This window comes from Sus scrofa, chromosome 9 (assembly GCF_054392235.1).
Source record: "Sus scrofa isolate SSC_HxYL_T2T_F1_AM1 chromosome 9, Sscrofa_HxYL_maternal_Yorkshire_Landrace_v2.0, whole genome shotgun sequence".
Lineage (NCBI taxonomy): Eukaryota > Metazoa > Chordata > Mammalia > Artiodactyla > Suidae > Sus > Sus scrofa.
In genome coordinates, this window is record NC_139391.1 from 25,859,475 (window position 1) to 25,875,168 (window position 15,694).

General features: G+C 37.9%; 1 protein-coding gene across 18 annotated transcripts in view; it reads left to right on the forward strand.

Moving 5' to 3' along the window:
* Nucleotides 1-15,694, forward strand: part of DEUP1 (deuterosome assembly protein 1) — a 205,300-nt gene that overhangs the window by 114,316 nt on the left and 75,290 nt on the right. For all 18 annotated transcript variants that reach the window (XM_084975657.1, XM_084975661.1, XM_084975665.1 and 15 more), the window contains one exon: nt 14,735-14,906. In XM_084975657.1, coding sequence (XP_084831783.1) covers nt 14,735-14,906 — 172 coding nt within the window. The remainder of the gene's footprint in view (nt 1-14,734; nt 14,907-15,694) is intronic.

A 15,694-nucleotide genomic window follows, 5' to 3' on the forward strand; every position in this document is an offset into this window, starting at 1 on the left:
TCTTTAATCCATTTGAGTTAATTTTTGTATATAGTGTAAAAATATTGGTCCAGTTTCAATCTTCTGTGTCCAGTTTCCATCTTTTGTATGTGGCCGTCCAATTTTCTCAACACCATTTATTGAAAAGAATGTTGTTTCCCCACTATGTATTCTTGGCTTTGTCATTGATTACTTTCTATATGTGTGGGTTTATTTCTGGGCTTTTTATTTCATTCTGTTGATCTGTATGTCTATTTTTCTGCTAATATCATACTATTTATGTTACTATAGCTTACATAATTCAAAATTAGAGAGTGTGTTGCCTCCAACTTTGTTGTTCTTTCTCAAGTTTGCTCTGGCTATTTGGGGTCTCTTTTGGTTCCATACAAACTTTAGGATTATTTGTTTTATTTCTGTGAAAAATTCCATTGGGATAGGGATTTCAATAGGGGTTGCACTGAATCTATAGATTGCTTTGGATGGTATGGATATTTTAACACTATTAACTCTTCCAATCCATGAACATGTTCATTTATTTGTATTGTTTTCAATTTCTGTAATAGTTTGTATTTTTCAATGTACAGGTCTCTCACCTCCTTGGTTAAATTTATTCTTAGGTATTATTTTTGATGTGTTTATAAATGGGATTATTTATTTAATTTCACTTTCTGATATTTCATTGTTTATGTAAATACAACAGATTTTTGTGTATTGACATTGTATCCTGCAGTTTTACTGAGTTCATTAGTGTTTAACAGTTTGTGTTTTTTTTTGATGAAATGTTTAGGATTTTATCTATATCTATCTAGTCATCTGGAAATGGTGACAGTTTTACTTCCTTTCCAGTTTGGATGCCTTTTATTTCTTTTTTCTTGCCTAATTGCTCTGGATAGGACTTCCAATATTTAATAAAAGTGAGGAGAGCACATATTCTCATCTTATTTCTGATCTTAAAGGAAAGACTCTCAGCTTTTGAGTATGATGTAAGCTTGTCATACATGGCCTTTATTATGTTAAAGTACTTTTGTATGTTCCCTTTATATCCACTTTGTTGAGAGTTTTTGTCATAAATGGAAGTTAAATTTTGTCAGATGCTTTTTCTGCATCTATTGAGATGCTCATATAATTTTTATCCTTTATTTTATCTACGTAACATAGTTCTTATTTGTGGCTATTGAATCATCCTTGCATCCCTGAGATAAATCTCACTTGATCATGGTGTATGCCTGTTGAATTTGGTTTGCCAATATTTTGTTGAGGATTTTTGCTCTATGCTCATCAGGTAATTTTCTTTTCTTATGGAATTCTTGTCTGGTTTCTGTGTGGGTAATGCTGGCCTCATGAAATGAGTTTGTAAGAGTTCCCTCCTGGTTGATTGGTTGGTTGTTTTTTGAAGAGTTTGAGAAGGATTGGCATTAATTCTTTGAATGTTTGGTAAAATTCGTCAGTGAAGCCATCTGGTCCTGGACTTTTGATTGTTGAAAGGTTTTTGGTTACAGATTCAGTCTCCTTGCTAGCAGTCAGTCTGTTTGGGTTTTTTGTTTCATTATGATTCAGTCTTTATAGATTTATGCTTTTAGGAATTTATTCATTTCTTCTATGTTGTCTTAATTTGTTAGTGTATAATTGTTCATAGTAGTCTCTTATGATCCTTTTATTTCTGTAATGTCAGTTATAATATCTCCTCTTTCATTTCTGATTTTGAGTCTTTCTCTTTTTTGGGGGGGTGAGTCTAGCTAGAGGTTTGTCAATATCATTAATTTTCAAAGAACCAGATATTTAGTTTCATTGATCTTTTTTTAATTGTCATTATAGTCTCTGTTTCACTTACTTCTACTTTACTCTTTTTATTTCCAGGTTTTGTTTGTTCTTTTTCTAGTTCCTTGAGACATAAAGTTAGTTTATTTGAGACTTCTTTGTTTCTTGAGGTAGGTATTTATGGTTATAAACTTCCCTCTTAGAACTACTTTAGCTGTATCATATAAATTTGAGTATGTTACATTTCTGTGTTCATTTGTCTCAAGGTATTTTTTGAGTTCTCTTTTTATTCCTTCTTTGAACCTCTAGCTATTCAGTAGTGTGTTGTTTAATCTCCACATATTTGAGAATTTTCCAATTTTCTTTGTGTAATTTCTAGTTTCATGCAATTGTGGTCAGAAAGATGCTTGATATAATTTCAGTCCTCTTATGCTTATTAAGACTTGTTTTGTGGCCTAGCATATGAGCTAGCTTGGAAAATATTCCACATGCACTTGAGAAGAATGTGTTTTTTGTTGCTTTTGGATGGAATGTTTTGTAAATATTTCTCAAGTCCTTCTGGTCTAATGTGTCATTTAATTATCTGTCTGGATGATCTATCCATTGAACCTGGGGTCTTATAGTCTCCTACTATTATTGTGCTTCTCTCTACTTCTCCATTTAGGTCTGTTAATATTTGTTTATGGATTTAGGTACTTTGCTCTTAGGTGTATAAAATTTGTAAATGTTATATCTTCTTGTTGGGTTGACTTCATCATTATATAATGCCCTTTATCTCTTGTTACAGTCTTTGTTTTAAAGTCTCTTTGATCTGCTATAAGTATAGTTACTCCAGTGCTTTTTTTTCAGTTTCCATTTGCATGGGATCTCTTTTTCCATCCCTGCACTTTTAATCTATGTGTGTCCTTATATACAAAGTGAATCTCTTGTAAGCACTATATAGAAGGGTCTTGTTTTCTTATCTACTCAGCCATTCTCTGTCTTATGATTAGAGAATTTAATCCATTTACATTTAAAGTAATTATTGATAGGTATGCTTTTATTGCCATTTTGTTAATAGTTTTCTGGCTGTTTTTACAGTTCCTCTCTGTTCCTTTCTTCTTCTCTTACTCTCTTCCTTTGTGATTTGATGATTTTCTTTAGTGGTATGCTTATATTCCTTTATCTTTTGTGTATTTACTGTAAGTTTTTGCTTTGTGGTTACCATGAGGTTTACATTTAACAATTTATAACAGTTGATATAGAATTGTCCATGTCGTGTGTTGGCCAACTTTATATCAGTAATCTCCTCTTTGTTTTTTCTTTATGCTTCCTTTCCTCTCTCCCTCCCCTTCCTCTGTGATGACTTCTATATCTGTCTTTTAAGCCAAACCCCCCCATCTCTTTCCCAAACTGAAGATCCATTTCTATCAGACATCTCTTAGGTCCCAAACTGAACTCTTTTTTTTTTTTTTTCTTTTTGTGGCTGCACTTGAGGCATATGATAGTTCCCAGGCTGGCAGTCTAATTGGAGCTGCAGCTAAGGCTTGCACTATAACCATGGAAACTCCAGATCCAAGCCACATCTGTGGCCTAATCCATAGCTTGTGGCAACACGGATCCTTACCACTAAGCAAAGCCAAGAATCAAACTTACATCTCATGGAGACTACGTCAGGTCCTGAACTCACTCTTTTTTAAATAGGTCTTTTATTCACTTCAGATTTCCATATTGGAACTAGTAGGCTGACCCTATATTCCAGTTTGTCCAGAAGAGTCACTGTTTACACCTGTTGTCCTGGAATGATTATTACTAGCGCCCCTTTCACTTTAAAAATTGTATGGTCATCATAGCTATCTGTTTGATGTAGGTCTGCCTTTTAAGAATCAGCATCTAAGTCCATATGTTAAAGGACTTTGGAGTGACATGTATGTTTGTGTATCTTACCCCAGCTGCTTTTACTCTGAATAACTCTCTCCACTTTCTTTTCCACTTCCCCTTCCCAACACAGTTGCCACTACTACCTCCATTTAAATCATCAGCTTTCTGTTTTGCTCTCTCTTCATCTCCAAATATGGTGTCCTAATATTTTAAGTCTAGGGTCTCCCTGCAAGTCTCAGTGTGCTTCCTCCTTTCTGGCTAGATACATTTAGACCTCTGGCCTGGCCTCAGGATCTTTCTCTTGTGAATTGCTCCCAAGGATAAACCCAATAGGGCAAGGGTTTGCATGTCTTAAGTAGTGTATTAGACACAATCCACACAATTTCCAATGCTGAAAAGATTCAGAGAATTTTTCTTCCTTTTTTTTAGCTCCTCAATCAGCTTTTCTAAAATTGGAATAAAAAGATCTACTTTATGGGATGTTAGGATTCATGAGAGGAAGTCAAGGAAAGTAATTAACATGTTAGCATTTGACTGAAGGAAGAAATGAAAATACAAATAATGTTAGAGTCCAGCTATGAAGGAGGCTAAACTAAGCCTTTTGTATTTTATTTTAGAGGTCACTAGATTTAGAAACAAATACTGATATTGAGATAGCTGAATTGCTATTAATTCTGAAAAACTAAAGAAGGGAAGATATACTAGAAGATTGGACAATTGAATTTCAAAGGGAGTTTTAATTATGACAAAAAGCTGAGTTTGATGTAAAAGTAAGTTTGACTAAATCTTAGGTGAGACCCTGGAAGAGTTATCGGAGGTGTGTGAGCATCCAGAAGCGGAGGCAGTGGCTCCAGGACCCAGGGTGGATGTACCCTGATCACGGCACGTTAGACCAGCCTTGTTCACAGCGCGAATAACACTGGTGCATCAGGGAACACATAGAGTTGTATTTGGGCTTTGGCATGATATTTTACAGGGCTTTTCACAACTTTTTGGGGGGAGGGGAGAGGAAAAATGTAAGATTAATTATGTGGATTAACATCTCATTATAATAAAAGAAATAATCAACAGATCACTGTGGCCCTGAAGGCATGATAAGAGCTTGATAGGGCTTTGTCCTTCAGCCTGTCCTTCATGATATTTTATAATCACTTGTATGAAGAAACGTATGTATATACATAAAGTAGTACTTACCAAATCTGCTGATGACACAAAACTGGGAGCCACAGTGAATATAGTCTTTGACAGTAACAGGATCCCAAACTAAGCTCAGATGTTACTTCCTTTAGGAAGGTGTCTGTGATAGTCCATTGTGTGCAGTATCCAAGCGGTAGTCATTTCCCCAAAAAAAAAGACTGTGTGAATTCATCAATCTGTTGCTGTACCTGACTGCCTTGCAAGCTTTTCCATGCACAGGCAGTCGGCCTTGTGTCGTCTTCCTAGTTCCTCTTACACTGGGCAGCAGTCACCCATGAATGTTTGTTTCATTAAAGAATCGATGATGACAGCCCATGTTTAAGCTGAAACTGTCAAACTGAAATACAATAAAAACAAATACAAATCCCTGCCCTTGGAGCACCCCTTAAAAATGAAACAAGCACAAGATAGTGCTTAAGTGGCTTTACCTGTAGCATGCATGAAAAAGGGTTTTTAGCAAGAATAAACTACTTTGAAATGGTATGATATCGCTGCTTTTCCCTTTCGCCCCAAAATTCAAAGCTCAGGTGAGCCCCATCTTTCTTGAATTAAATACAGCACTGAAAACAATGGAGATGAGTCCCTCTCTGAGCTGATTAGACCATACCTGGAGTATCATGTTAAAGTTCTGAATAACACATTTCAAGGAGGATATTGACAGACATGAACTTGTCCAGAGGAGAGCCACCAGGATTATAAAGGTTCTAAAAATCTTAACATAATCATTCATGTCTTCATTTATTCAACAACTGTATGTTAAGCATTTCATTATTTTCTAGGCAGTATACTAGACAGTGAATGGTGGAGGGAAAAAAGTCTCTATGAGCAATTGAAGGAAATAAAGATACTTATGAAATGAACAAAGACCACCCAGTGAGAACAGAAGAAGCCAATTTATTCAGAGATTTCTATTAAAAGGGAGTCAGCAACCATTATTTGCATTTGGCACACTCAAAAGCAGGCACAAGGAGCGGGAAAGCTTAACCGTGAAAAAACAGAAGGCTGTTGGTATAGGGAAGCTGGAGGCAGGATAACTAGAAGCAGGGCCTCCTTTGTGATTGGTTTGGGGAATATATTTGGCTTTTTCTGGTTGGTTCTGCGTTGGAAGTGGAGGCAAAAATTGGAGACGCTGTCAGTCTTTGACCAAGCCTTGACCATTCTAGGACTATTGATTGCTAAAAAAGCTGTGGGTCAGAATCTATTACCATGTGTTTTGGCCATTGTCTATTGTATGTTCAGTCTTAAATATTGAACACTGACAAGAGCAGACTCAGAAGTATCTGGAGGTACATGGATAACTGTATCAGCATATTGACAACTGTATTCAAGTAGTTTAAGTTTTACTTTTTTGACAGGCATTTGTTCTGAATGGTTCCAAAGGATCAAATTAGGGCCAGTGGATGAAAAAGTTCTTCAATATAATAAAGAACTTTAAAAACTAATCGCTAGCTCAGTACAATCTCAGACAGTGGTTACCTGCTGAATGAAAAATTCAGACCCACTCTCAGTGACCTCTTTTGCAGTGGTAGTACAAAATAGATCACAAACTTTGGCATGTACCAAGTAGCATGATATGTTTGTTACCAGTGCAGAATCTGGGCTCTGTCCTAGACTTTCTGAATCTGATCAGTGGGGTATGATAGATGATTCTCTCAAGAGACACTTGTGGAAAATATGCAAACACTGAATAGGTAGGTGGACTGGATGACTTGTAAAAGTCCTTCCACCTGGAAGTCCAAGATTCCAACTTTTACATAGCATAGTCGTAAGCAGGAAATAAACCATCATTCATTTATTTTAAAATATTGATTGAGTAGCTTATATCATGCCACAAACTGCCTTAGTCCTATATTTTAGTTCTCTTAGCGTAGTACATTCCTATATGCCAAGGAGATGGTAATGAACGAAACTCATTTGTTTACTGTTTAAAGATTTATTGAATATCTTCTATAGGCTAGAAAACTATGCTAGGCCTTGAAGAGACGATGATGAACAAGACTGAGGTAGTCCTTTTTCTTTCGGAGTTTACACCAGCAGGAAAAAAATAGACAAAATGTATTTACAATAAAGGGTGATACATGTTGTATAAAAAAGAAAATATGGTGAAAACCATTCTTTTTGTTGTTTTTTTTTTCCCTTCACATCAGAACTCCAATTAAAATCCAATCAAGTTATTTATAGAGAAATTAGTACTTCCTTTCCTCAGACCTGATTCAGGTTTTAAGAACTGGGAAGCCTTGGGCCTTAGCCCAGGAATGTTAGAAGACTTTAGAATATGGCACTTTGTACTTAAAACCTCTCTGATGTCAAAACTGGTGAATCTGCTGTTGGATAAAGCAATCAACCTTGTTTGGGTTGACTACGGGTATTTTATTTATTATTATTTTTTTATATTACTCAATGAATTTATTACATTTATAGTTGTACAATGATCATCACAACCCAATTTTATAGCATTTCCATCCCAAACCCTCAGTGCATCTCCCCACCCCTCAACCTGTCTCATTTGGAAACCATAAGTTTTTCAGAGTCTGTGAGTCTGCATCAGTTCTGCAAAGAAGTTCAGTCTGACCTTTTTTCAGATTCCACATGTCAGTGAAAGCATTTGATGTTGGTGTCTCATTGTATGGCTGACGTCACTTAGCATGATAATTTCTAGGTCCATCCATGTTGCTAAAAATGCCAGTATTTCATTCCTTTTAATGGATGAGTAATATTCCATTGTGTATATGTACCACATCTTGATCCACTCCTCTGTCAATGGACATTTAGGTTGTTTCCATGTCTTGGCTATTGTAAATAGTGCTGCAATGAACATTGGAGCACATGGTTGTCTTTTAGAGTCATGGTTTTTATTGGATAGATGCCCAGGAGTGGGATCACTGGGTCAAATGGCAGTATAATTTTTAGTTTTCTGAGGAATCTCCATACTGTTTTCCACAGTTGTTGCACCAATTTTCATTCCAACCAACAGTGTACTAGGGTTCCTTTTTCTCCACACCCTCTCCAGCACTTATTGTTTGTAGACTTTTGGGTGATGGCCCTTCTGGCTGGTATAAGGTGGAACCTCATAGTGGTTTTGATTTGCATTTCTCTAATGATGAGTGATGTTGAACATCTTTTCATGTGTTTTTTTGGCCATCTGTATGTCTTCTTTGGAGAATCGTCTGTTTAGATCTTCTGCCCATTTTTTGATGGGGTTGTTTGTTTTTTTGGTATGGAGCTGCAGAAGGTGTTTATAAATTTTGGAGATTAATCCCTTGTCAGTTGATTCCTTTGCAAATATTATCTCCCATTCTGTGGGTTGTCTTTTTGTTTTGTTTAGGGTTTGCTTTGCTGTGCAGAAACTTTTTAAGTTTAATTGTTTGTTTTTGTTGTTACTATCATTGCTCTAAGAGGCGGATCTGAGAAGATGTTGCTGTCGTTTATGTTGGAGAGTGTTTGGCCTATGTTTTCCTCTAAGAGTTTTATAGTGTCTGGTCTTATATCTAGGTCTTTAATCCATTTGGAGTTTATTTTTGCATATGGTGTTAGGAAGTATTCTAATTTCATTCTTTTCCATGTGGCTGTCCAGTTTGCCCAGCACTACTTATTGAACAAGCTGTCTTTTCTATTGTATAGTCTTGCCTCCTTTGTCATAGATGAGTTGACTGTAGGGGGGTGGGTTGAATTCTGGGCTTTTTATCCTGTTCCACTGATCTACATGTCTGTCTTTGTGCCAGTAAAATAGTTTGATGACTGTTGCTTTGTAGTATAGTCTGAAGTCCGGGAGCCTGATATCTCCAGCTCCATTTTTCTTTTTCAGGATGTCTTTGGCTATTCTGGGTCTTTAGTGCTTCCAAACAAATTTTAAAATACTTTGTTCGAGTTCTGTGAAAAATGTCTTGGTAATTTGATGGGAACTGCATTGAATCTGTATATTGCCTTGGGTAGTATAGTCATTTCGATAATATTGACTCTTCCAATCCACAAGCATGGTATGTCTTTCCATATAATTGTGTCATCTTTGACTTCTTTCCTCAGTGTCTTATAGTTTTCAGAGTACAGGTCTTTTGTCTCTTTAGGTAGGTTTACTCCTAAGTATTTTATTCTTTGGATGTGATGGTAAACAGGATTGCTTCCCTATTTTCTCTTTCTGATCTTTCGTTGTTAGCATATAGATATGCTGTCAATTTCTCTGTATTAATTTTGTATCCTTTGACTTTGCTAAATTTATGGATGAGCTCTAACAGTTTTCTGGTAGAGTCTTTAGGATTCTCTAGGTATGGTATCATGTCATCTGCAAATAGTGATAGTTTTACTTCTTCCTTTCCAATTTGGATTCTTTTTCTTTCTTCTACTTCTCTGATTGCCGAGGCTAGGACTTCCAGAACTATGTTGAAGAGTAGTGGCAAGAGTGGACATCCTTGTCTTGTTCCTGATCTCAGTGGGAATTCTTTCACCTCTTCACCATTGAGAATGATGTTAGCTGTGGTTTTGTCACATATGGCCTTTATCACGTTGAGGTAGGTTCCCACTATTCCCACTTTCTGGAGGGTTTTAATCAGAAATGGGTGCTGGATTTTGTCAAAGGCTTTTTCTGCGTCTAATGAGAGGATCAATTTTGTTGATCTTTTCAAAGAACCAGCTTTTCATTTCATTGACCTTTTCTATGGTTTTCTTTGTTTCTATTTCACTGATTTCTGCTGTGATCTTTATGATTTCTTTCCTTCTACTAACTTTAGGTCTTGTCTGTTCTTTCTTGAGCTGTAAAGTTAGCTTGTTTATTTGAGCTTTTTCTTGTTTCCTGAGGTGGGCTTGTATTGCTATAAACTTTCCTCTTAGAAAGGCTTTTGCTGCTACCCATAGGTTTTGGAGTGTCATATCTTCGTTGTCATTTGCTGCTAGGTATTGTTTAATTTCCTTTTTGATTTCTTCAGGGATCCATTGGTTGTTTAATAGTAGCATGTTGTTTAGTCTCCATGTATTTGTGGTTTTTGAAGTGTTTTTCTTGTTGATTTCATTGTGGTTGGAAAAGATGCTTGATGTGATTTCAATTTTCATAAAGTTACCAAGGTTGGATTTGTAGCCCAGGATGTGATCAATCTTAGAGAATGTTCCATGTGCATTTGAGAAGAATGTGCATTCTGTTTCTTTTGGATGGAATGTCCTATAAATATCTATTAAGTCCATCTGGTTTAATGCATCATTCAGGGCCTGTGTTTCCTTATTGATTTTCTGTCTGGATGATCTGTCCACTGCTGTAAGTGGGGTGTTAAAGTCCCCCACTATTATTGTGTTATTGTTGATTTGTTTTTTTAAAAGTTGTTAGCAGTTGACTTACATATTGTGGTGAACCTATGTTGGGTGCATAGATATTTAAAATTGTTATATTTTCTTCCTGGATTGATCCTTTGATCATTATGTAGTGACCTTCCTTGTCCCTTAAAATATTCTTCATTTCGAAATCTATTATGTCTGATATGAGTATTGCTAATCCAGTTTGCTTTTGATTCCCATTTGCATGAAATATTTTCTTCCATCCTCTCACTTTCAATTTGCATGTGTCCCTAGAAGTGAAGTGGGTCTCTTGAAGACAGCATATATATGGATCTTGTTTTTGTATCCATTCAGCCAGTCTATGTCTTTTGGTTGGAGCGTTTAGTCCATTAACATTTAAAGTAATTGTTGATATGTATGTTCTTATTGCCATTTTATTAATTGTTTTGGATTTGTTTTTGTTGCTCTTTTTTCTTCCCTTTTTCTCTTGTTCTCTCCTCTTGTGGTTTGATGACTATCTTTAGTGTTGTATTTGAGTTGATTTTTCTTATTTGTGTGTATATGAATTGTAGATTTTTGGTTTGCAGTTACTCTGAAGTTTCGATATGAGTCTATATATATATATATGTGTATATATATATATATATATATATATATATATATATATATATATACACATACACATACATACATACAAGAGTGTTTTAAGTTGTTGGTCTCTTAATCACAAGTGCATTTTCAGTGTCCTGCATCGTACCCTCCTCTTCTTATGATTTCTGATTTTGGTGGCATAAATGTGCATGGATGATTTTGTATCTTTACTGTATATGTACCTCTATTGGTGAGCCTTAGTCATTTGTGATATTTTTGTTTCCTGTTGCTGTGTTTTCTGCCTAGAGAAGTTCCTTTAGTATTTGTTGTAAGGCTGGTTTAGTGTTGCTGAATTCTCTCAGCTTTTGCTTATCTGTGAAGGTTTTGACTTCTCCTTCAAATCTGAATGAGAGCCTTGCTGGGTAAATTAATCTTGGTTGGAAGGTTTTTCCTTTCATCACGTTAAGTATATTATGGCACTCCCTTCTGGCCTGTAGAGTTTCTGCTGAAAAATCTGCCGAGAACCTTACCGGGGTTCCCTTGTATGTTATTTGTTTCTTTTCCTTAGATGCTTTCAATACGTTGTCTTTAATTTTGGTCAGTTTGATTAATATGTGTCTTGGGGTGCTCCTCCTTGGGTTTATTTTGTATGGTACTTATTGCATTTCCTGGATTTGAGTGAGTGGTTCCTTTCCCACGTTAGGGAAGTTTTGGGCTATATTCTCTTCAAATATTTTTTTCTGTCCCTTTCCCTCTCTCTTTTCCTTCTGGCACCCCTAGAATATGAATGTTGGTGCCTTTAATGTCCCAGAGTTCTCTGAGACTCTCTTCATTTGTTTTCAATCTTTTTTCTCTTTCTGTTCTGCATCAGTGATTTCCACTAATCTGTCCTCCACCTCACTTATTTGTTCTTCTGCCTCCTGTATCCTGCTGTTAGCTGCTTCTAGTGAATTTTTTATTTCAGTTATTGTATTTTGCATCTCTTCTGGTTTTATAACTTGTGTGTCTTTGCTCAGTGTTTCCTGTAAATTTTGCCTCCAGTTTATTTCCAACGTCTTGCATCATCTTCAGCATCAACAGTCTAAAGTCTTTTTCCTGGAGGCTAAGAATCTCCCTATCACTTATCTGATTTTCTGGGGTTTTTTCTTTCTCCTTCATCTGAGTTACAGTTCTCCGTCTTTTCATTTTTATAGGTTTTTGGTGTGGTGACCTTTTTACAGATAATAGAGTTGTAGCCTCTCTTTACTTCTGGTGTCTGCCCCCCTTGTGGCTGAAGTGGGTATGGGGGCTTGCTGTAGGCTTTGTGATGGGAGGGGCTGATGCCTGCCCACTGGAAGGTGGAGCTGATTCCTATCCCCCTGGCAGTGGGGCTTTGTCTCTGGATGGGATTAGAGGCAGCTGTGTGTCTGAGGGGTCTTTAGATAGCCTGTTTACTGAGGGGCAGGGCTGTGATCCCACCTGGGTTGTTGTTTGCCCTGGGGCTTCTCAGCAATGATGGATGGGGGCAGATTTTCCCAAAATGGCCACCTCCAGAGAAAGGCACGCTGCTGAATATTCCTGAGAGCTTTGCTTTCAATGTCCTTCCCTCACAACAAGACACATTCACCCCTGTTTTCCCAGGATGTCCTCCAAGAACTGCAGTCAGGTTTGACCCAGATTCCTATGGAGACTTTGCTTTGCTCTGGGACCCAGTGCATGTGAAAGTCTGTGTGCACCTCTCAAGAGCAGGGTCTCCATTTCCTGCAGTCCCATGGATCTCCTGTGCGCAAGCCCCACTGGCCTTCAATGCCAGATGCTCCAGGAGCTCTTTCTCCCAATGCCAGATCCGCAGGCATGGGGACTTGATGTGGGGCTCAGAGCTCTCACTCCTATAGGTGAGTCTCTGTGATAGTTACTTTCCAGTCTGTGGGGCTTCCCACCAGGGAGGTATGGGGTTGCTTATATAATGTAATCACCCCCTCCTACCTCTTGATGTGGCCTCCTCTTTTTCTTCTGGAGTAGGATATCTTTTTGATAGTTTCCAGTCCATATGGTTGAAGATTGCTCAGCATTTGGTTGTAATTTTGTTGTTTTTAGGAAAGAACTTGAGCTCAAGTCCTTCTATTCTGCTATCATAATCCCATCTCTTGATTCTGAGTATTTTAGAAAGGGATTCTGGAAATTCTGAGTTCTTTGAGTTCAAATACCTATTTCTAGCCTTATTACAATAGATTTTTTTTTTTGTAAATTTTTTTTGGCTTTTTAGGGCCATACCTGTGGCATGTGGCATAACCCAGGTTAGGAGTCAAATTGGAGCTATAGCTGCCAGCCTACACCATAGCCACAGCAATGCAGAATCCAAGCTTTGTCTGTGATCTACACCACAGCTCATGGCAATGCCAGATCCTTAACCCACTGGGCGAGGCCAGGCATTGAACCCACATCCTCATGGATAGTAGTTGGCTTCATAACCCACTGAGCCACAAAGGGAAGTCTAGTGGAGCTATTTGTACTACATTTTTCAAGCAAGTTCTTATTCAAAACACCATGTCTTTTGCTTTATGGTATACAGGAAGAAGCTTCATTAAAATGGGAAGCAGCTGCCTAGGATCCAGTTCTGGCTTTTTCACTAATTATTGTGTGACCTTGATGTCTCTGGGCCTCAGTTTTTTCAAAATGCTAAATGATCCTTAATTGGCCCTAAATTCTGATTTGGTGAAACTAAATGTTGGAAATGACAACATTTTACACCTGTCTCTCCTGCCTGCCTTCCAGCTGCCCAAATATATTAGAGGCCCCATCATCACCATTGAATGGATATGGAAATCACTTGCTTTTCTAATCTGGCCATTTGTGTGTTCCTTAGCTGAAGTCAGAGGCCTCAACATCAACTTGCTTTTCCAGGCTGAATGACTGGACTTATACCAGCTCCCTGGGGAACGCTTCAGCTTCTTTGATGAAGAACCCCGCCTAGGATCACCCAGCAGCCTCACCAACTGTCAGTGTCTATAATCCCAGTTATCACCAAGGGTCTTATTTTAAACACAGTAGACTTTCCTAGACCTAAAATGTTGCTACTTTTTGTCTAAAATGTTGCATTACTCTGTCCACACCTATCTGATCAGATTCCTTCTAAACAGATACCACCAGCCAGATCACACCAAGTTTTCCTCCTGAAGGAGGAGCAGTGTAGCCCAGGTAGTACCTTTGAATCTGGTTCTACCTAGCCTGGCTTGCCTTTCTATCCCTGGAGGGCACAACTGAAGCCCCAGTTTGTCTGCTGTCCAATGACCTCAAGTTTTGATAAGCATATAGGTATATTTATGTGTAGGAGCATGGAATCATTTTTCATAATTAGAATTTTCCTAAGAATTGGTCTGCTCTGAAATTTATTCTTTTTAAGCTAACTTTTAAAATTGTGACCTTATTTCTGATGTAATGCACACAGTATTTTTTCATTTTAGGGTGCCTTTGTCTAAGTCAGAACTTTTGGGTCAGGAAAGAGTTGGGTCAGGTACACAAAACTTCTTATATGTACCATCTGCACATAATAGAAGCACAGGCAGTGACTTTATTAATATATTTCATTATATTATGGCAACAACTATACTTTAAAAAGTTCCAGTAAAAGAGTATACATTATAAGCTCTGAAATTAGCTTCTAGGTTTTGGGGTTTTTTTTGGGTTTTTTTTTTTTTGTCTCTTCTAGGGCCACACCTGTGGCATATGGAAGTTCCCAGTCTAGGGGTTTAATCAGAGCTCAACCCACCGGCCTACACCACAGCCACAGCAATGCGGGATCCAAGCCACATCTGCCACCTACACCATAGCTCATGGCAATGCTGGATCCTTAACCCACTGAGCAAGGCCAGGGATTGAACTTGCAACCTCGTGGTTCCTAGTTAGATTTGTTAACCGCTGAGTCACGATGGGAACTCCAGCTTCTAGTTTTAATTTAAAATGTTAACCTCTAGTTTTGGGAATTCTTCCTATTTAAATAATTGAACAATTTGAGGAGATAATAGTCAAACCATTCAAAGCAAGACCATAATTTTTCTTGTTCTCACATTTCACTCTTTCTAAATATATTTTGCTTTTCTGCAATTGCCAGAGCTTCTCCTTGTGAGGCCGAGCTTCAGGAATTAATGGAACAAATTGACATCATGGTAAGCAACAAAAAATTGGATTGGGAAAGGAAGATGCGGGCTCTGGAGACAAGATTAGATCTCCGGGATCAAGAGTTGGCAAATGCACAAACTTGTTTGGATCAGAAAGGTCAAGAGGTACTGCCTAGCTGTGTTAATGTCTCAGACTGATATAAATAGTATTCTATCAAAATAAGTTTTTCATTACACATACTTTTTATCAGGTATCAGCAACAGCATTTATGGCTTGAAATTCTGTTGCAGTGTGCTAAATGTGTTCTAGCAAATAAGTGGCAAGCAGGGGTTCCTTCTATGGTACAGTAGGTTAAGGATCCAGCATTGTCTCTTCAGCAGTTCCAGTCACTGCTGAAGCATATTCAATCCCCTGCCTGGAGCAGTGGGTTAAGTATCTGGTGTTGCCGCAGCTATGGCATAGGTCACAGCGGCCACTGGGATTCGATCCCTGGAGAAGGAAATTCCATATACTGTGGGTGTGCCCCCCCCCAAAAAAAAGCGGCAAGCAGAGCCTATACCCATAGTAATTTGATGGTTAAATAAGATATAGTGTCAATGCCAGCGAGGAATGTAAACATTCAACATGTATGTGAAATAAATACTGTTTGCAAGCATAGATGTCACTATTTTGCTGCTGTAGAAAGAAAGTAGTAGTCGTCAAAGCTGTGTCTTTAGACAAGGCAGAGTTGAGGAGTGTTTGCCTCTTCTCATCTGCTAGGAAACAATCTTTCCTGAAAGAAGTGGAAGTCAAATCTTGATTGTAGGACAAGAGAGAGAAGGATTGAAGGGAGTGTATGTATATTTGGGCACCCACTTGGGAGGAGTGCCTGGGCCGTGGTGGACCTAACCAGGGCTCAGGAGGTTGTTTGTGGCCAAGCCGGTGATGGTAGAATGAGGTCTGAGCGCTCTCA